Raw genomic sequence first — 20,547 nt, forward strand, 5'->3', positions numbered from 1 at the left:
AATGTAGAGGAGCTGAAGCCTTTCTTGGGTGATCCAGGGAGGCTTGCTCATGCCCACTTCTAGTCTTGGATGGGAGGACCAGAGAGAACACAGTAGACTGCTGTAGGGTGCCAGGCCTTAGGCTCTCAAAGGGCTAGGACTGAAACATTTGAAGGCACTGGGCTCCATCTTCTTACCCAACCACCGTGGCTAGGAGGAGGCCACAGGGTAGGACCGAACTCTAGCCAGTCCAGAAAAAGAATCATCCCTCTTCTCCAAAAATGCCGCAGACACATTCTAACGCTCCTTTAGAGTCCAGCCCAAGTCCAAAAGCACCCCCTAACCCCCAGGTGTGCCTTACCTTCCCCAGATCTAAGAGCAAGGAGCTAATTTCAGAGTCACAGCCTCTCCCTGTTCTTAAGTTGGGATCTTGGAGCCCAATGGGATCCTGAGCTCTTTGCCAGGCTTTGAAGGGGGTTGGGAACAGTACTAAGGCCTCAGGCCCACCACTCAAGTGGAAAGGGGCCAATGCCCAGGTGAGGTCTTCCTGGAGCTCTGACTTCCCCAGCTCTGAGGGCCAAATCTCACCCCAGGTAGATGCAGAACAATATTACAGTGAGCTGGAGGAGCAGCTGACTGATGAGTTCAATGCTGAGTTCAACCGCGTTCGGCTGAAGCGTCTGGACCTGATCTTTGTCACCTTCCAGGACTCCAGGATGACAAAGCAGTGAGTGCCAGGGCCAGCAGCTTGCTGTGCCCAGCCCTGCAAGTGGGCTTCTGCTTCTGTGAAACCATCCTCTTTCACCTCATTCCAGCCAAGGGGGGAAAGAGAGAGAACCTCCCTCTAGTTTGCCATGTTCTGACCGCCCCTCCAGCCCGCTGTGTTCTCCGCAGGCAGCCGCCATCTTGCTTTCCAGAGCATGTCTGCATCCATTTCCCCACAGCTGCCAGGCTCAGCTTGTCTCCAGAGATACCCAGGCCTTGGGCTCCCCATTCCCTAGGTCTTTGCTTCAGCATGGAGGTGTTAAGAGTAGACATCTTGGTTCCTCTTCCAGGCCTTGACAAGAGTGAATCCATTTTTCCCCTATTACATATTACCCCTGTCCTCACCACAGGTGAAAGAGTCAGAGTAGAGACTCTCTGCTTGCTCTTTCTCCTCTCTTGCTGCAGGTCTCCCCTAATTCATAGCCTTACAGCCTCCTCCCTCCTCTGCCCCAGCCTCTGGCAGCTCTACCTTGATAGGGAGTGGGTTAGATGCACTCTGGAATGTTCTGGAAGGATCCTAAGGACAGGGTCAAATAGATGGGAATCCCAGAATCAGTCCCTTGAGGATTGTGGGGGCCCTCCTTTCTCTTAGGGAGCCTGGTTGTACATAACACTTGGTCTTCACTCACCCATACCCTACAAAGGAGCAGTGGAACAGCCTAGAATTTAGTCAGATACAATTGTGTGCAATTTTGCAAGTCGCTTATACTCTCCAATTTTTTATCTGTCAAATTTGGTTCCTTATATATTCCCTGTCCACCTCCCAGAGGGATACGAAGGGATATGTGTTCTATTTAGTATATATGGTATATCAAACAATATACCAACGTGAGACAACACTGTTTCTTTTCCGACACACTGTCATTCGGTAGAGAGGATCTGAGGTTTAATTACAGCAGAGATGTGAATTAGAAAACCAAAGACCCAGGGCCAGCATCTGCCCCTCTTTGGTTGTGTCTCAGGCACCTCAATTTAGCAAGCCGTGCAATTGGGGCTATATTCATCAACCATTAGCTCAGTGTCAGGCATACAGAAAGAACTCACGTGGTAGCTATTAATACTAAGATGAGGCTGAAATTAGTACCTCTGGCACCAACCTCAAAGAGCGTGTCTTTGTGCTGTCACTGCTATTAAGGGGGAAGGACATTAACTGAGAACCATGTGGTCCCCTCCCTTCCGGGGTGGTCCCTCCCTCTGTGCCCCTTTTCTCCAGGGACTAGGCTTTAGGAACTGCCCACCTCTAATGTCCTGAGAGGCATATCTGAGGCTTCAAGAGTCCCTAGGAAGTGGGGTCCATCTCTCTAGGACCCTGGCATGAGACCTCTCCTAAGTCTGTTGTCCTCACACCCAGACTTCTCTCTCCTGCCCATCCCTGCCCCCCACCGTCTCTGCAGCATCCAGGAAGATTACAAGTACATCCAGTGTGGCGTGTCCCCCCAGCAGTCCTCGGTGTCCACCACCGTCAAATCCTACCGCTGGAGGGTTGCCCTTGCCCCACACCCTAAAGACATTATTTGGTAAGCGCCCCCCTCCACTGCTCTCCTCTCCCCCGTTCCTTTGAGCTTCGCTGAGATTGAAGAAGGGGTGGGAAGGGAATCGGGACCCGTTCTCCTACTCTGTTACCCACGTATGGCTCCCACTGGGCTGGCAGGGCCCTGTCCTCTCCTGAGCACCACGGCCTCTGCCCCCCCCCCCAAACCCAGCCCACCACAGGTGCCTTTACAAAAGGTGTGACTGAGGGGAGGATCCGGGCCTGTTGCAAGCAGGTCTGGGCCCAGGGGGCTGAATTAGACCAGGGAAGTCTGGGTCTACAGCTGGTGTGCAAGAAACCGCACGTGGGGCCTGTCTAATGTCTGGGACCCGAGGTCCTAAGTGCATCTCCCTCCTCCATCCCTCCCCAGGAAACACCTGTCCGTCCGCCGCTTCCATTGGTGGGCCCGCTTTATCGTAATCAACACCCTCCTCTTCTTCCTCTTCTTCTTCCTCACCACGCCTGCCATCATCATCAACACCATCGACATGTACAACGTCACCCGCCCCATTGAGAACCTGCAGGTGCCACCTCTGCCCAGGCCAGGCATGGGGGCCCCAGGGAGATGAGGGAAGAACCCAGGCGAGGACGGGATGGGGGGCCCCTGGAACGCGGCTCCAGAGCCCTTGCACCACCACCATTGTGGAGGTGGCCATGGCTGTATAGATGGTGGTGTAGAGTTTCCTTTGTTCTAAAGGGGACGAATGCACAGGTCGTTGCCTATCTTGGGGACTGGAGCTGGCAAGGAAGGAAGGGGGGGGGGTGCTGCAGGCAGGTTCTGGGGTGGGGAGTTGGGCAGGGGATGGGTGGTCCAGTCTTTAGATTGGGCCACCCAAGACTAGCTGGAGGCACAACAGGTGCAAGGGTGTGGCAAGTGTGACTGCTCTGCACTCCCCACTTTCTCTCGAGCTGGGGTCCCTGGTTTGAAGGGTAGGGTTGAGGGTGGGGAAGTGTGAGGTCAGCTCCCATGCAGCCATCCAAGAGAAGCAGGACTTCCATTTCCCTCATGCCAGGCACACCCACTCCAGGCTGGGGGCGGTAGGCCCTGGAGGGGCCACCCCTGAAGTTAGAGGATGCTTCATACTGACATGGGACATCAGAGAAACTGGACTGGCCTGTCTCCAAATCCTATAGCCTCAAGGCCATTATAACAGGCCTAGAAGGCCTCCACTTGCATGTAATCCCCATCCCTACTCCAGCAACACGTGCACACACAGGCCACACGCCTGCTGCTGCTTGCTCCTGCCCTCTGTTGTCAAGCTCACAGAAGGCCCACAAAGCACCACCCTAGGGATTCTTCCTTCACACCTTACCCACTTCTATACCTCCTTTCACACGACATCAGAGGGAAAGTAGTGTCTTCTCTGTGAGCTCTGCCATATCAGTGACAGCAGCTGGCTCTGGCCCTCGGGCGGAGTCACCAGGAAAACCCCAGGCCATCCCTCTAGGGACCTCAGCCTAGAACACCTGTGCCCCTTGAAGACAGAACTTGACCTTGGGGTGTCAGCCTCTGCCCGCCACCAGCCAGGCAGACCCCTGGCCAGGAAGGCTGACGAAGAAGGCCAGGTCTGCTGCGCAGCCTCAGGGAAACCAAGACTGCTCTGGGACTAAGCTGGGGAAGACGAGGCCAGAGGTGTGGGAGAAGCAGGGGTGGCCCGGAAGGGGAAGGGGCGCTTCTTGCACTGATGTGTCTCTGCCCTCCTCCGCTCTACCCTACAGAGCCCAGTCATAACCCAGTTCTTCCCCTCCCTGTTGCTCTGGGCATTTACAGTGATAATGCCTCTGATGGTCTACTTCTCTGCCTTCCTAGAGGCCCACTGGACCAGGTGAGATGGGGGGGCCTCCTCTCCCAGCCCTGCTGTTTGCTCAGCCCCGGCCCCTTCCCCTGCCCACTCCCCCACCAGCCATCTGGCCTAAGGAGTGGAATTGACATAGGGGTGGATTTGATACCCAGAACCATCCCAAAAGACTAACTTTTTTTTGAAAGAGGGGTCTGAGTTGTCTCTGGGCCTCTGGGCTCAAGGACCCTGAGATAGGACCACCATATCAAGCATGTGAGGCCCAAACCAAGCCCTTCTTGGGCTGCTCCCACAGCCTCCAGCCATGCACTGAGGCGATGGAGCTGTAGGCAGAGATACAGTGCTAGGAACCCCAGACAGAAGGCACCGGGGGAGGAGGAAAGAGCAGGACTCATCTGAAGAAGGTCAGGAAGGCAGTTGCAGAGAAGCCCATGAACTCAATCTGACTGTAGACACCTGTGGCCCAGGCCGTGCAGCGCCAGCATTTTAAACAATAGGAGCTATTTGGCCCTAATAGTTCTGTGGTGGTAGCTGGTGGGGTAGAAAGTATGTACCACATCCTGGGCTTTTGCCAGAAGGCTGTGTGGGTCTCAAAAGTTATTTCCTGCACCAGAAGCTCCTACCATCCTACCAGGCAGTAAGCCAGGGGGTTTGTCCTGACAGAAACCCTTACTGGTCTTTTATCTGGCCAAGAACGTGGCTTATGTTGATTATTAAAACTGCAGGGATCCTGATTATCATTGGTAATGTCCCTCTAACAAAGGTGTCGAGCACACAGCACATGTGTGCCCCTCCTCCCCGTCCCGTGCCCAAGGCAGACATCACTAGTTGATTATGCTACTCTTCCCTGCTGCAGCATAGCTCTCAGCGCTCTGTGGGGATGGTATTGGATGCACTGTTCAACCAATTTTCTAGCCCAGGCAGCTGCCTCTGTCTTTCCCGTCATTCTGTACTTAGATCCCTGGTTCTTATCTCGTATTTCTTTGTTCCCTTCAGATCAAGTCAGAATCTGATCATAGTGAACAAGTGCTACATCTTTCTGGTGTTCATGGTGGTTATTCTGCCCTCTATGGGACTGACCAGGTACCTCACCTCCAATTATCCCTCCTCTCTCAGACAGGCTCACCCTAGAGTTGGAACCTCCTGTTTCAGATACTGTAGGCCTACCTGTGCTTGCGGCAAATCCATTCCTCAAAGGACAGTCTGGTGCCTGTCATGAGCCTAGCATGAGCCAGGTATCATGTGAACTCTAAGGTGTCAGCTGTCAACTCTGCCTTCAAAGAGCTTATCATCCAGCTGGGGAGACGAGCCATGGCTGTCAGCTGAGAGCCCAAAGTGGAAAAAACACAGCCAACCTGCAGTAGAAATTTGGAAGAGGGAGAGAGCACTGTGGGAGAAATACCTGGTGAAAGTTTGCTAGAAGTGGCCTTGAGATGAGAGGCCAAAGGGTTAGGGGTAGGGGTGGCCCAGCACGAAAAAGGCAGAGAGGCAGTATGGGCTGTCCAGCTGGAATATTAGAATGCAAGAGTCTCTCTAGGGATTGAGAAAGGGAGGACAGCAGGAGGGAAGCCAGGCCAAGAGGAACTGAACCCCAAGCCTCAGCACGTAGATTCATTGACTAAAGGACCTACCTTGTTCTTGTTTCTAGTTTGAATGTCTTTTTCCGCTGGCTCTTTGACATCTACTATCTGGAGCAGGCATCCATCCGGTTCCAGTGAGTACTAGAGTGCATGCTACAGGTGTACTCCCAGTGTATGCTGGGGCTTCCATGGGTCCATACTAGGGAGATATGTGTGTCCTTTATTTGCTCACATGGGTAGAGATGAATGCATACACAGGCTGTCATTAAGAGAGCCCGGGCCATGGACCTATTTGGCAATCTGGTAAAGCCCTGGGATCCCTTCTCTGAATGAAGTTTTGGAAATAATTGTAGATTTACAGGAAATGGCCCCCACAATGTCCTGTGTACCCTTTATCCAGTTTCCCCTTCTGGTAACACTTTGCATAACCATAATACGGTATCACAGCCAGGAAACTGACATTGATACAATCCACGGAGCTTATTCAGATTTTTCCAGTTTTACATAGTCTCTGAATAGATGCCTGTAGATGCACAGAATACCTGGATCACAAAGAAAACCAATTATACTGAAATGGTGTTATCAAAATATTTTAAAAGTCAAATTTGTCATAAAATCTTTATGCACACATTTCCTAACAGGACAGTGGATTTTAAACACAAGCAAGCTAAAATTACATTTTATTGTTTTAGTTTTTGTTAATTTAACTTATTTATTTTGAGAGATGGGGAGAGAGAGAATCCCAAGCAGACTCTGCACTGTCAGCACAGAGCCCGACGCAGGGCTCGATCTCACGGAGTGTGAGAGACCATGACCTGAGCCAAAATCAAGAGTCGGATGCTTAACCGACTGAGCCACCCAGGCGCCCCCATATTTTATTATTTTAAAGGCATTAGTGTGACACCGTTAGCTAGCAGAAGAACATTAAGTTGGGGTGAGGTGATGGGATCTTTGACAAAGCAACATGTGGGTCAGGTTGGACATCCGGCCAATTTCGATTTTGTTTTGTGTTGTTTTCAGGTTAAAAATATTGAAAATCCCAATTTTCAAAGATGTCATGTTGCAAATGACACGCAAGCTTTCACAGCCTGCTTTATAGGGCAAGGACCAGAATTCTGTAAGGTTTCTACAGTTAAACTATAATTGTGATAAGTTGGACTTTTTTTTTCCTGAGATGAATATTCATCTTTGGTGAGGTCAATATCTTCAATACAGTTTATGTATGAGAGAGTAGCTCTATGGCTCAACTTTGAGGCCATCAAGAAAGAATAGTTTTTGAAGGAGTTCTGAAATATACCCAGGGAGCTCACAGATTTCTCTTTTCAAACAAGTGGACAGAATTGTGTAGATGGGGCGACTGGACAGCCACAGAGATGCCTGAGTCACCAACGTGAGAACAGGCAATGCGACCATTCATTCAGGTGGCTGAATGACTCCCAGCTGAAGCTGGCCAGCCATGCCAAGTACGCAGCTGCAGACAGGAAAATGTCGATCCCGTAAAGTTAGCATGTGTCATTCAGCAGCCTGTTTAATAACTACCCTTATTTTGAAGTGATGGTGAGTGCAAATAGTATTGTCATATATCACTAGCAACGGCAACGTGATATGAAAATATCTGATGTCAACTACTGACAGAGTCACAGCCATAGCTGACGTTGCTGTGATTTGTTGCCCACGTTCTCTTAATGGGAAGAAATGCTACACCACAGTTAGAGGTTAGTGACAATAAAGACGTAATTCTTTTCACTCTTCAAGGTCACAGACCTCCAAATTTCTACTCATGGACTCTCTGGGGTCTGTGGACCTCGGTCAAGCACCCCTGCTTTAGATTTTGATTTTGTTTTGCATGTATTTCCCAGTTGCATGTATTTCCCAACACATCCATACTTGTACACCAACCTCATCCCTGCTCAGAAGGCCCCGCATTCACTTAAATTGGGCCCGGGGCACATGTGTACATGAAGCTTATAATCCCCATCCCCACCCCTACCCTCTACCTCTCTTCCGACGTCCCTGCCCTTTCCCTCTCCCTCTGGCTTCTGTGCTGTCCCCCACTCTCCCAGGTGTGTGTTCCTGCCAGACAATGGCGCCTTCTTCGTCAACTATGTGATCACGGCAGCTTTGCTTGGCACGGGCATGGAGCTGTTGCGCCTGGGGTCACTCTTCCTGTACAGCACCCGCCTCTTCTTCTCCAGGTCGGAGCCAGAGAGAGTCCACATCAGAAAGGTGGGGGCCGGGCCCTTCCCTGAGCACAGCCTTCAGAGTTTCCTTTGGGAGGGTGTCAGGAAAGGGGGCCTGCTGGAAGCATGAGGGACTCGAGGTGAGAGGCGAGGTGTGCTGGGGCTGCAAGGGAGCCTGCCTCCAGGCCCGAGCTGCCTTCCGGCTCCCACGGGATAGACAAGAAGCCACAGAAGCAGCCGAGCCGAGGGGACCGAGCCACCTCAGGTGACCCCTGCCTTCTGCCCTAGAGCCACGCCATGGACTTCCAGTATGGGCGAGAGTACGCGTGGATGATGAACGTCTTCAGCGTGGTCGTAGCATACAGCATCACCTGCCCCATCATTGTCCCTTTTGGTGAGTCTTCCCTCGGACACCTCCAGGGCTGCCCACCCTCGTATTGGGCGGAGGAGCTGAGTCCCGAAAGGTCAGGCCACCTTCTGGAGCATGAGGAGACCTGGGACAGACTGTCAGCAGAACGAGGAGGGGCCTGGGCCAGATCAGGGGAGGTTGGGTAGCTGCAAATGTGGGATGTTTCTCGAGTGAATGACCCTTCGCCAGACTGGCAGAATAGGCTCTGGGGGCCCAAGGGAAGCCGATGGTCCCAGGGGTTGGCACCACAGAACTCCGATGCCCCGTCCTTGGCCCTCACTGCCCTGCCAGACCTGAATCTGGCTTCCCAGGGCTGGGGAGCCTTGGGACAGCACAGGGCCCCGGCTGAGGAATCACCACTGAATGTGCCTTGGTCTTCCTGCCCCGCAGGCCTGCTGTACCTGTGCATGAAGCACATCACGGACCGCTATAACATGTACTACTCCTACGCGCCCACCAAACTCAACGAGCAGATCCACATGGCTGCTGTCTACCAGGCCATTTTCGCACCACTCCTGGGTCTGTTCTGGATGCTGTTCTTCTCCATTCTGAGATTAGGTAGGTACCAGGCCTGCCGGGCAGTCCCGCCTCCTCCTGCTCCCCACTGCTGCAGAAAGCCCTCAACAACACCTCTGCTCTGTTAAAGCAGAAAAGGCCCGGGAGGAGCAAGGCTTGCTCACGGGTTACAGCCACCCAGGTGGCTTCTCTAGGCTTAAGGGGCTTGTACCAGAGTCCCAGCAGACCTTTGAGGCTAAGAGGAGGGCTGGGACTGACACGGACCAAATAGTATGCATTTGGGTTTATGACCACCGGAGCAAGAAACTTCACATTCCTTCATTATTCTTTTTTTTTTTTTAATGTTTATTTATTTTTGAGAAAGAGAGAGAGAGAGAGAGAGAGCGTGAGCAGGGGAGGGGCAGAGAGAGAGGGAGACACAGAATCCGAGGCAGGCTCCAGGCTTCGAGCTGTCAGCACAGAGCCCGACGCGGGGCTTGAACTCACAAACCACGAGATCATGACCTGAGCTGAAATCAGATGCTTAACTGATTGAGCCACCCAGGCACCACTCAGATTCGTTCATTCTAACTCAAGGCTGGCAGGATAAAATAGCTCTCAGGCTCAATTCCTGTGGCATCCCCACTGGGATCCTGGAAGATGTGTGGTCTTACAGATTGCCGAAAAGCTGGAGGAGGATTTGGGGTGTGCCCCAATGACCAGCTTTTCCCCTGCTCTTGGCTCCACAAAGCTGCTGTCCTGTCCCCTGAGACGGGAAGCTCACACTGACATCCCCATCCTCTCCACCACCAGACCATTTCCTGCCTTCTCCCTACACTGGCCTGTCCTCAGAGACACCGGACCTTAATCCTCTCAGTGGAGCAGAGAAGGCAAAGTCCGTATTTTCTTACTTCCTGTCGAGGTGGCAGCTGGAAACAGCTCTCAGGATACAGGACCCGAACGTTATAAAATGGAAATCACAGGTTCCTGATTTTGAGCTGACGGGTCGAGAAGGACATGTTTAATGGGCACTTGAGCGGATACTTATGGCAATTAAATTTGTGTGAATTATCCATTTGTTGTCCATTCCCAGTGTCTTATCCCCCAGCCTTTCCCCACCGCCCAGCGGACTTCAGTTTTTAAATAATTTTTCCCCTAACTGTAAAAGATTACATTATCAAAATTGGAATGACCCATAATCTCATCCAGGGCCTGACGTCTGCTGCTCTCAGACCTCATTCTCTGGGCATATTTTGGGGGAGAGGGCAGAACAGGAGGGAGTTTACTGGTTTAGTCTTACTTTGCAAAATTGTGATTTCTGTTTTATAACGTTCTTTCATCGCTCAGCATACTGTTCTGAACAATTTCCTGCGTTACTGCAATACTGTTGGAGCACGTGACTTTGAGCAGCTGCATTAAATTCTACCCGTTTCAGTCAGCTCTCCATTGTTGGATACCGAAGCTCTTTGCCACTTTTGCTGTTATAGAAACACGATGATAAGCATCACTACGTGTTAGCCTCTGACTGTAAAGACTGATTTTTAATCTTCACTTCTGTAGAAAACTGGTAAAAAAAAAAAAAAAAAAAAAAAAAAAAGTTACCAAATATCCCTAAGCAAAATGTCAGCGACTTAAATTCTGGATTGCTCTTCTGTGCCGTTAGCAGAGATAACTGAGCACGCCAGGAGCTCACAAAGACAGGCGTGGGTCAGAGGTTGTATTTGTGGGCAGTGGCATGAGCGAGTAACTCAGAGATACTGCCCAGGGACTGTGATGTGGGAGGTGAGCTGATGGGTCGAGAAGGACGTGTTTAATGGACACTTGAGTGGATACTTAAGGCAATTAAATTTTTTTCATGGAATCCATAAGATGCCAAATTCTAAACTGGTCAGATGGCACCGAGAGATGGTCTCATGGGTCAGGCTCATTGACTCCAGTTGCTAGGAGGAAAATTGGGGCAGGGGCCTCTCTGCCCCCATAGAGGCGCTGGGGTGGCCCCTAGTGACCCAGGACCTCGGCTGGCAAACTCCTGCCCACAGCTCCCGTCCTCAAGCACGGAGCCCCACGGCCTTGTCTTCTCCTTGGCAGGTTCGCTCCACAACATCACCTTCTTCTCCCTTTCCACGCTCATTATTTCCATGGTAGTTGCCTGCCTTAGCACTCTTCTGGGGAAGCTCCGGACGGTATCTTACTATGAGGTGAGTTGCCCTCGCTTTCCTCTCTTCATTCTCCCCGGCCTCTGGAGACACGACTCTGGGCTACTCCTGACCTGGGCACCCACAGCACCACGGAGACAAAGGTCCTTGCCTTTCCGATGATGGCGTGTACAAGCTCAGCGTGCATGGGTGTGTGCCCGTGAGCCAGCCCCGGTGCCGGGCCCCCCCCAAACTCTGCGGAGTTTTAAAAGACAACCGTCCTCTCCTCCTCTCCCTTCTGCCGCCCCCTCCAAACAGCGGGCTGCTGGCACATCCCGCCTACAATGTGAGCCTGTCAAGCCACTGAGCTATGAGTGCCACTCCAAGGATGGAGGCTTGAGAGAGAGAGGATGGGGGGAAGGACAGGAGCGTGGGGCATGGAGAAGGACGATGGAGAGGGAAGGGGAATAGCACACTTTGAGGAGCCCCAGGCTGTTGAAGTTGAGGCCTGGCTCTCTGGGAGCCCGTGACTCCTTTGGCTCATTGCCAGTGGGGTCAGCCTCATCATTAGAGACGGGAGCCAATCCCTGCCCGCTGAGCACCCTGCCAACAAGGGTCTGTGCCCAGAGCAGCGTGTCAGTACAGTGTGCTAGAATGATTTCCAGGGACCAAAACATTTGTTATTTTTCATGGTTACCTGTTTTTCTATTGGCTCACATTTACTTATATTTATGCTTATTTTCAACTAACTCAGGTTTTCTGTTCATAATAGTAAATTGTGTCCTTTTAAAATGAAGTTATATAAAGAGAAGAAAGTAAGCTGATTTAAAGTTCTGGTATCCTGCTGAGTTAGAGGAACAAGCCTCTTGGAAGAGGATCCTCTTGCCTATAGTGACCTTATACCTGGGTGCCCTGAACTCAGACCCCCACCACCCTCTCTACCCAGCCTCCTCCAACCCCCGGCTCCAGTGCCATGCCAGTGAGGAACCAGAGTGGACGATGCCTCTGGCCCTGTCTTCCCGATACAACGATGCCATGTGATCTGGTTGCCCAGGTGTCCACTCTAGGGAAGGAAGGTGGCAGAGGACCTAGACCGTGATCTCAGACTGGTCGCAAGATCGAGGGGGAAACCCCAGGAGGAAAGAAGAGACCGTTGAAGCCAAGGCTTTTACTAGAGTCAAAGCAGGCTCATCTTTGAACCCCAATGCCAACTCTCCTTACTCCCCCCCACCCATTATGGTCCTTGGGAATGGAATATTCTGGAAGGGTCACCCAGCATCCCGGTCCTCTTTCTGTCCCCCTGGGCTTCAGCCCTACCAGCTGGGCCATAGGTCATGGAAAACAGAAGATAAGTTGCATTCCGGGGGAGCAAGAGGCCCAGGCGCAGATTCGGGGAGGGAGCGGGCAGAGGGCAGACACCCCCACTGTGTGACCCTCCACATCTTTCCCCACTGCTGCAGCCCGAGGAGGAGATGGAGACCGTGTTTGACATGGAGCCAAGCAGCAGCACCTCCACACCCACCTCCCTTGTGAGTCAGTGCCTTCACCCCGGGGGACAGGTCAGGAGGAGGGTACCTGTAGGAGTGGGCTACTCCAGCAGCAGGGGCGGGGGCCACTGGCATTTAGTGCCCTCCCCGGGTGTTGGGGAGGAGACGGGGGGCCCCTGGGCGCCCTCCCCTGACACAGCAGGACTTGGCCCAGGTCAAACTGCTGCCATGGCCCTGGCTGAAGAGCTGGGAAGATAGAAGAAGCAAGACAAACCCTGAAAGGATCTCAGAGAGGAAGAGAAAGGTCAGGGCGAACCCAGCCACAGCGAGCTCAGTCGTGTAGATGCAGGGACGTGCTGGGGCTCGGCCTCAGGACCGAAGGCTGCCTCCAAGGGCACAGATGCCAGGCAGAGCTGCGCAGAGCTGCAGGGAACTATTGGAGGCCCGCGCTGAATGGTAAGGCAGGGGTGGCGCCACATGAGTGAGCCCATCAGCCTGTGAAGAGATAAGGCCGACTCAGAATGCAGGGCTCTGGCTGGCTGGGCCTTGGCTCCCACGTCGTGGCTCAGCCTGGAGGGGCCTGAGCACTCACCCATGTCCCTGCCACAGGTGTAGATGTGGGGCCACCGATGCACGCACTGAGCTGGGTACCGGGTTGTCCCATGCCCCGATGCCGGGGTGCCTTGGAGGAGCACTGAAGAAGGGCACCAGCCAGCCTGAGCCTGGGCACTCAGGGAAGGCTTCCCGGAGGAGGGAACATCTAATCCAACTCCGGGAATGGGAGAAGGGGTTGCTAGGTGGAATAGGTTGTGGGGGAAGGGCATTTGAGGAAGAGGAGCAGCCTGTGCAAAGGCCCAGAAGAGAGAATCTGGAGCGTTTGAGCACCTGAAGAGTTTTGGGCCTGGTGGAAGTGTAGAGTGGGTGTCAGGGCCCAGTGGGAGAGGAGACTCTTTAGTCGTGGCAGAGTTGGGGAAAAGTGCACAGACACAATAGTGGTGGACGTGCCCACCCCCCGTGCACAGAACTGCAGGTCTGTCTCACACTGGGAAAAACTCCTGCACAGAGGGGCACATTTCCTCTGGGAGGCGACGGGAAGTTGCTTCGCATAGCATCTCCCCTCGGGGGTCCTCCCAAGATGACCCCTCTGGAATATTGTTAGCAATCGGTTATTGAAGTCTTCTTAGGAACCTGACACTTCGCTGTTAACGCTCCTAATCTTTATGATACACCCACATAGTAGGTGTTTTCATCCTCATTTTATAAATGGGGAGACTGAGGCTCAAAAGATCATTTAATTTAGACGCCAGGGAATTCCTGAGCAAGGAAGTCACAGAACAAAGTTTGAACCAGGTCGGTCGCACTCTAAAGCCTGGGCTTTAAAAAACATTACTGGAATTGATTTTTTTTTAATCTTTCATGATAAGCAAGTAGCATATGAACATTGCAGGTAATTATGGGCAAAAAACAGATAAGCAAAAATAAGAAAATAAAAAGTTCATATTCCCACCACCCAGAGATGACTGCTGATAATTTAGCAAATATTCTTCCGAGTATATGTATAAATTTTGCTAAACTGAAATAATACTGTACATACTCTTTTATAATCTGCATTTTTAGTTAACAAGCTCCATCTTTCCATATATATACATTTCTGTGTCTTCCAAGACCCAGTCCATATTCAAGTTGTCCCGTGTTCCAGAAATATCTTTTACAACATGTCCAAATCAAGATCCAATCCGATCTCTGTGCTAGATTAATCTGGTGCCTGTGCATGTCTCTCGTATTTTAGCCCAGGCTCTTTCTTGTGACTTGTCAGAGACTCCAAGCCGGTTATCCTGCAGAATATCCCACCTTCTGGATATTTCTGGGTATTTCTTCCTGATGTCTTATAACGGGTTTTATGGTCTCCTGTATTTCCTGAAAACTAGTTAGATCCAAAGGCTGGACAGGTTCAAATTCAGCCTTAGGGGCTAAAACACATTCTAGGTGGTGCCGTGCACCACACCGGGAGACGCGTAACATCCCATTTATTCCCACTTATGACACTGGTTACTCCCAGGTTAGGAGGATCACAGCTGGCCTCTTCCATTGTTCAGTTACCATCTTACCCCTTATGACCAAAAGGTTTACAGGGGGTTTGCTTTGGCATTATACAAGTATCTAGATTCTTCCTACGGAACAATCCATCAGGGCACTTTGGTTTCACTGAAATGAATACACAGGAAAGGTTTAATTCTGCCCCATAATTACCTGTTTTCAAAATAAGGAGTTGGTTTAAAAGCCACCTCGAAGGATGACAAACAGCTCTGTCCCTAGTACTTCCTGTTTTTCTATTCTGCTGCCCTCCTGTGCATTTCTGGGTCCATTCCTGGGTGTCACAGACACAGTTTGTAAGACCTCAGGTAGCAATCTGTTCCAAATCCTGATTCCCAGGCCAGCCGGTGATCCGCGCCACGGCGGGTATGGACATGCCTCGTAAGCTGTATTGGAAAGTGCGCTAGCCCGGGCGTGGGGTCTCTCCAGACCCCAGCAGAGGGGAGCCTCACATCCTCTCTCTCCAGGGTCAGCCTGACCTGGAACCAACAATGAATGGGGCTGCACTGGAGGAGCAGTAGACTGGGAGCTAGGAGGCCTGCACTAACTCACCCTCCGAGTTATAATTGCTCATTAAATGGTTAAGGGCCTCTCAGCAGGTGGGGATGGCCAGGCCCCGGGCTGCTGGGGTAGAAGAAAGGATCCGTGGCTCGTGGCTCTGGCTCGTGGGTCCAGAGAGGCAGAAGCTCTGGGGGTAGGGCTTGAGGGCAATGGCGTGCCCAGGGCATGGCCCCAGATGTGACCTTAGCTCTTTCTCCCCTCTCTGTCCCAAGCAGCTGTACGTGGCTACTGTGCTGCAGGAGCCGGAGATGAACCTGTCCCCTGCCTCCTCCCCTGCTCGGCATACCTACGGCACCATGAACAGACAGCCTGAGGAGGGAGAAGAGGAGAGCAGTGTGAGGGGCTTTGCGAGGGAGCTGGGTTCCGCTCAGTTCCAGGACGGGCTGGAACTAGAGGGCCAGAGCCAGTACCACTGACCAGGACCGGAGGCCTCCACCTGGCGACTCCAGCGGGAGCAGCGGCCAGGGGAGGGCCCGGCGAGTAGTGGGGAGGCAGGAGGGCCACCCGGACCTCCCCACTACCTCCCGCAGACTCTGGGAAGGCCCCAACAGAGACACCCGCGCCCTGGGTGTTGGCCACATGGAGACCCAAACCTGCTGACCAGCTAGAATGGAAGGTGCCGGGCAGTGCAGAGGGCAGTGCCGAGGGCCCCCGGGATGGGATGGAGGATACAGGCAGCGCCACGTCTTGGGAACAGCCGCCAAAGCCCTGGGCACAGAGACTACAGGCTAAGGGACCTTGCTGAGGTCGAAACGGAGAAGGTGTGCATAAGGGAGGAGGCAGAAGGAAACCCACCGAAGACTCTTCAGGGTCCTCTCCACGCTTTCACCAGCTGCCCTGCCAAGGAGCTTCCACCGCTGCTCCTACGCCATCCCCCACCCCTACTCCAGTCCCTCCCCTGCGGTCTGAGGAAGCCCAGGTATTTGTGCTAAGCCTCATCAACGACATCCCCAGCATGGGGATCTGTAAAGAGAAGTTTCTGCACGCACCTGGGGCATGTGGCAGCTGAGACCATAGACCTGAGGGGAGGCAGTGGAGACCTGTCCTATTTCTCTGCCCCTCAGCAGACATCCCCAGGAGCAGCAGGGTGGAGACCCTTATCCTTTCTATTCTCACAAGGGCAGCTGGGACACGATCACTCGGGGCTCATTAAACGGGACCTGTGTGCATTTTGATGAAGGCAACCTTGGCTGGTTAATATAAGGTGGGAGGGGCAGAGGCAGAATTCATGGAGAGGGGTGCTGTCCCAAAATACTGGGTTATGGGAAACCAGATACAACTTCCCCAAGCCCCAGGCCTAATGAGAGGACCCTCAAGGTCAAGGATGTGGCCACTGAGAGCTGCTCCTGCCTCATACCAAACTGAGTGCCTGAGCCCCCAGCATAACCAAGGTGGGCAGCAGCTTGGGGTGAGAAGTCCATGCTTCAAACGGAAGGCGACGGCCATTCCCTGGCCTCTGAGTAGGACCCTTCCTCTCTTGGGGCCACCTGCATGCTGGACTGAAGACCACTCAAATGGCCTCTGATACGGTCCTGGCCCAGACACTGCCCATACCCTGCTGGGGATGGCGTGGGAGTGGGGCTGTGTCCTCCATAGAGAAGCCCTTATCTGGTGGAGGCCTCCTTCCCAGAGCTGCCACCACCCGAGACCTGGAGGAACCAAATCCTGAGTAGGAACAATGCTGGTGACACCCGTCCCCTTTGCCACAGTCGGGGGTACAGACCTCTGCCTCTGGGGACAGGTCCCCATCAGGACCACCAGGCAGTGCAGCATGTTAGGATACAGACAGGGGCCAGCTGAGGCCTCAGGGACCAATAGGAGCTAAGCTGAGCGGGGTCTACGTGGTCTGGAACTCTCCTGAGTTCCCTCCTGCAAAGATCTGGGTCCATGTGGCCAACCTGCCAAAAGGAGGCCCCAAGCTCGCCTCCCCCGGGCATTTCCCACCACCTCCCAGGCACACGGGCGGCCCTGAACTCAGACCACCTCGGTCTTGTCCCTCTTCCGCCTGTGCCCACATCTCAGCTGTAGAAGCTCCAGGCTTCACCAGAGAAGAAATAGCGCTCAAGAGACAAACATTGCCATACCCCCGGGGCTTGGCCCAGACTTGGCATGAAGGATCTTTCCAGAGAGCTTGGGTCAGCCGGGGAGTCGGCAGTCTCTCCCACTCCTTGTCCGGCTAGGAATAAGGAAGAAATTATACCCAGCCAGTCCCTCCTGAACCCAGGCCCCTCAGGGTCCCCTCCTAGCATTTCACCAGCCAACAAGGAGAAGGGGCCTTTCCCAACAGGGAGATCTGCCCATGCCATGGGAGGTGGCCAGCTCCAGGCCCTCCGGTCCCCAGAAGGTGTATTTGGTGTGCGTGTGGCTTTCCCGCCAGAAGCTGGCCTGCAGGCTCACGTTCACCGGGCACTGCTTGCTGGGCGCCTGCCCCCCAACCCTGCAGCCCCTGCTGGGTTATTCCTGCCGCTTCTGCCACTGTCCCTCTTCTGTCTTCCCCCTGCCCACCTGGCAGTGTATGGATGCTGCATATGGAAGGGTCCCAGCAAATTACATGGCAGCATGGCTGGGGGTTCCCCCCTCTGCATTTGGGCCAAGTGCAGCTGGTTCTGAGAGAAGGTGGTGCAAATGTTGGGGAAGTTCCAGAATCCATTCACTTCTCGACACTTCCTGGAGACCCAGGGCAACTGGCCAGCACCCTCGGCCCCACCCTGACACACACACAGCCGCTCAGCCTCCACAGTCACTGTGAGGGTGGGATGGGCGTGCTCTGGCTCCTTAGGGCCTACGCATCACATCCAGGCCCTCTCCAGGCACCTCCCCTCTGGCCTGCCCTCTCGGCCCACCATTGGCCTCCACCCATCACTATCTCACCCCACCCCACAGCCCACTTCCCAGCTGCCCTTCTCCATCCTTCCACCCAAGCACCACCTCTCAGACTTGATTCTTTCTGGAGGGGGCTGCCTCCGAGGGAACCCAGGATTGCCTAGAGCCTCTAAGAAATGCCCCACTGGGCCTAGAGTAGCTCCATGCCTGCCTGCCTCTTCCTCAGATGCTTCTGGAAGCAAAGTGCCTATCAGCAGCATTGCATCCTCTGGGGACCCCGGTGCGCGGTGTGGACTTCCCTTGGCCACCACCACTAAAGGAATGTGCCAGAATGCCGAAACTTCTCGTTATTAATGCTATGATTGTGCCTTGAATAAACAAGTTCTCCCAACCTCTGCTGGCCTGTACCTCTGCATTGGACTGGCCCAGCAGGGTGTCCCCCGTCCTGAAAGAGCCGGAGATGCTAAGGGATGAACCTCCTTATGGCTGCCAGGCTGGAGCACCGTACCTTCATGGCTTTAGCCCCTGAAGCCTTCCCAGGCCCCTGTCCTCACAGGGAAGGCCTGGCAAGTGCCTCCTGGTCTGCTGGAGAGACAGGAAGTGGCTCTGCCTCACTCATTCTGCTGTGAGTGCTCTCAGAGCCCCCCGGGCAGTAGCAGAGAACTTCCTGGTCCTCAAGCTACCATGCGGCTGTTGGAACAGGCTTCTCCTGGGCAGCAGAAGCCCCAGGGTGAGTGCTGGGCCCCTCAGTGGGTCGCTGGCCGGACTTGCTGCTGGGCTTGAAAAGATGAAGATTTCAGGAGGAGGCCACCAGAAAAAGTGGCAGACAAGGCTCAGGCCCGTGCTGGTCTCAGCCCGCAGCACAAGGGCAGGGGGAAGTGGAGGAGAGGCTGGCCTCGGGGAGGTATGTGCGGCTGCCAGGTCAGGCCCGAACAGGATAAGAAACACCCTGTAGCAAAGGCTAGTTATGCTTGCTATGTTGGACCCGCAGTAAGTTGGGGAAAATGTCCCTGCTCTGGGGAGTGTGTCCTGGCCCGGGAGACCAAAGTTCTGGCCTTTCCTCCAGCCGTGACCCTAGGCTGGTCACATCACCAGAAAATAGGGGTAGGGGACACTACTCTGCCTTACTAGTGAGTAGAGCAGACTCAGCAGACCGAGTGGGGCTGCAGGGGAGGCTTCCTCCCTCACTGCTCCCTGTGAATACACAGGACAATCTCAGGCTGCTCCCCAGCCCCCATCGCTAGACCCTCTCCTCAAGCTTTCGTAGTCCATTGACGGGCATGGGTTCGAAGTGCCCCACTGGCATGAGCCTGGGCATAGGGCCAGGGCCCACCCCCTTGACCCCTCTCACCCCAAAGCAATTCTTTTCCAAGTCAAGTCAGATGAGAGCCGCAGGGCTGCTTCAGAGGAGAGAGACACATGAAGGCCACCGTGGCTGGGTGGCAGGGGCTGTGCCCTGAGGCCTGGAGACAGGGGTGGGCTGATGGCTGCTGGAGGACCAGGGGCCTTTTCCTAGGATCCTCAAAGCCCTGCCACAACAGCTGCCCCTCAGGGTCTCCTCCCAGGGGCCAGCAGCCTCCAGGGTCCCCCAGATCACAGGCCCTGGGCCATCCCTTGGTTCAGCAGACCTTTCAGGGGACTTTGCTCAGGGAGAGACAAAGACACAGATAGGCAAGCTACAGAGGGCGGGTCCTAGCCCCAAGCATGTCAAGTCCCCGACAATGGAATTGGTCAGTCTTCTCTCAGCAGGCCAGGAGCATTGGAGGCCCAGGAGGTCCATATAGCTGGGCTGGAGTGGGACTGGGGCACAGGCCAAGAGGGAGGCCAGGTGCCAGGGAGGCCCAGGATCCCAGTCTGACAGGACTCTGCCCAACAGGGCACTGGAGCAACTGACTGTCACGCTACACTCTGTGGGGCTGGGGAGGAAGCAGAAGGGCACTGGGCTCCAAGAGGCTGTGCCCGGAGGCCAACCCTTGGGGTGGTTTCAGGCACCTCCAGGGCTGGCTCCCCACCACCTAATCCCGTCGTGCTGGGGGTAGCTCAGTTCTGTCCCGAGAACACTCCAAGCTGTCCAGAGCCAGGTTTCTAAGTCCACTCTGGGGCAGGCCCTGGGGGCGGTGGTGTGGCGGGGATGGAGGAGCCTGGCTTATGGGAAGGCAGTGCACAGTTTTCTCAATAGAGCTGTTTTCTAAACATCGGGTGGCCCCTGGGCCTTGACAACCCATAGCTGCCCAGCATATCTCCAGCCTCAAATGCTGGGGTTCTCTATCTTGGCTGCAAATGAGAGTCTCCTGGGAGATTTTAAACAATCCCAGTGTCCAGGTCCCATCCCTAAACAAATCTGGGATGGGGCCCAGGCACCCCTATTTTACAAAAGCTCACCAGGGGACTCTAGTGTCGAGGAGGGTTGAGTGGGCAAGGCTCTTATGGGTGGGGAAAATAATCACAGCCTAACACCCCTGGAGGAAGGGAAACTGGTCTAAGCACCTCACACTGTCTCTAGCCTTGGGGAGGAAGTAGGGGGCCCCCAACCTGTACATAAGTACAAAACCACAGGCTGAGTGGCTGCTCCTCCCCTCACACTGCCTCCGGGGAGCTCAAATATCAGGCAACAGGTAGGTAATCAACAGACCCAACGTTTGCCTTCTGTCTTATAAGCCATTAATACCCAGTGCCCACACAACTTCCATTATAATCATCTTATTTTGT

At 53.9% G+C, this 20,547-nt stretch overlaps 1 protein-coding gene across 6 annotated transcripts in view; it reads left to right on the plus strand.

Annotated features, from left to right (window-relative positions):
* Nucleotides 1-18,229, plus strand: part of TMEM63C (transmembrane protein 63C) — a 127,024-nt gene extending 108,795 nt beyond the window's left edge. For 4 of the 6 annotated variants that reach the window (XM_043556709.1, XM_043556710.1, XM_043556708.1 and 1 more), the window contains 12 exons: nt 573-706; nt 2,139-2,261; nt 2,646-2,799; nt 3,995-4,101; nt 5,071-5,157; nt 5,723-5,788; nt 7,718-7,880; nt 8,123-8,228; nt 8,634-8,801; nt 10,827-10,936; nt 12,334-12,402; nt 15,228-18,229. In XM_043556709.1, coding sequence (XP_043412644.1) covers nt 573-706; nt 2,139-2,261; nt 2,646-2,799; nt 3,995-4,101; nt 5,071-5,157; nt 5,723-5,788; nt 7,718-7,880; nt 8,123-8,228; nt 8,634-8,801; nt 10,827-10,936; nt 12,334-12,402; nt 15,228-15,431 — 1,491 coding nt within the window. In that variant the 3' untranslated portion in view covers nt 15,432-18,229. Of the gene's footprint in view, nt 1-572; nt 707-2,138; nt 2,262-2,645; nt 2,800-3,994; nt 4,102-5,070; nt 5,158-5,722; nt 5,789-7,717; nt 7,881-8,122; nt 8,229-8,633; nt 8,802-10,826; nt 10,937-12,333; nt 12,403-12,574; nt 12,817-15,227 lie in introns of all 6 variants that reach the window. The other 2 variants (XR_006293447.1, XM_043556712.1) reach the window with 2 other exon arrangements.
* The last annotated feature ends 2,318 nt before the right edge of the window (nt 18,230-20,547 follow it).

The sequence above is a fragment of the Prionailurus bengalensis genome, chromosome B3 (genome assembly GCF_016509475.1).
Source record: "Prionailurus bengalensis isolate Pbe53 chromosome B3, Fcat_Pben_1.1_paternal_pri, whole genome shotgun sequence".
Classification (NCBI taxonomy): domain Eukaryota; kingdom Metazoa; phylum Chordata; class Mammalia; order Carnivora; family Felidae; genus Prionailurus; species Prionailurus bengalensis.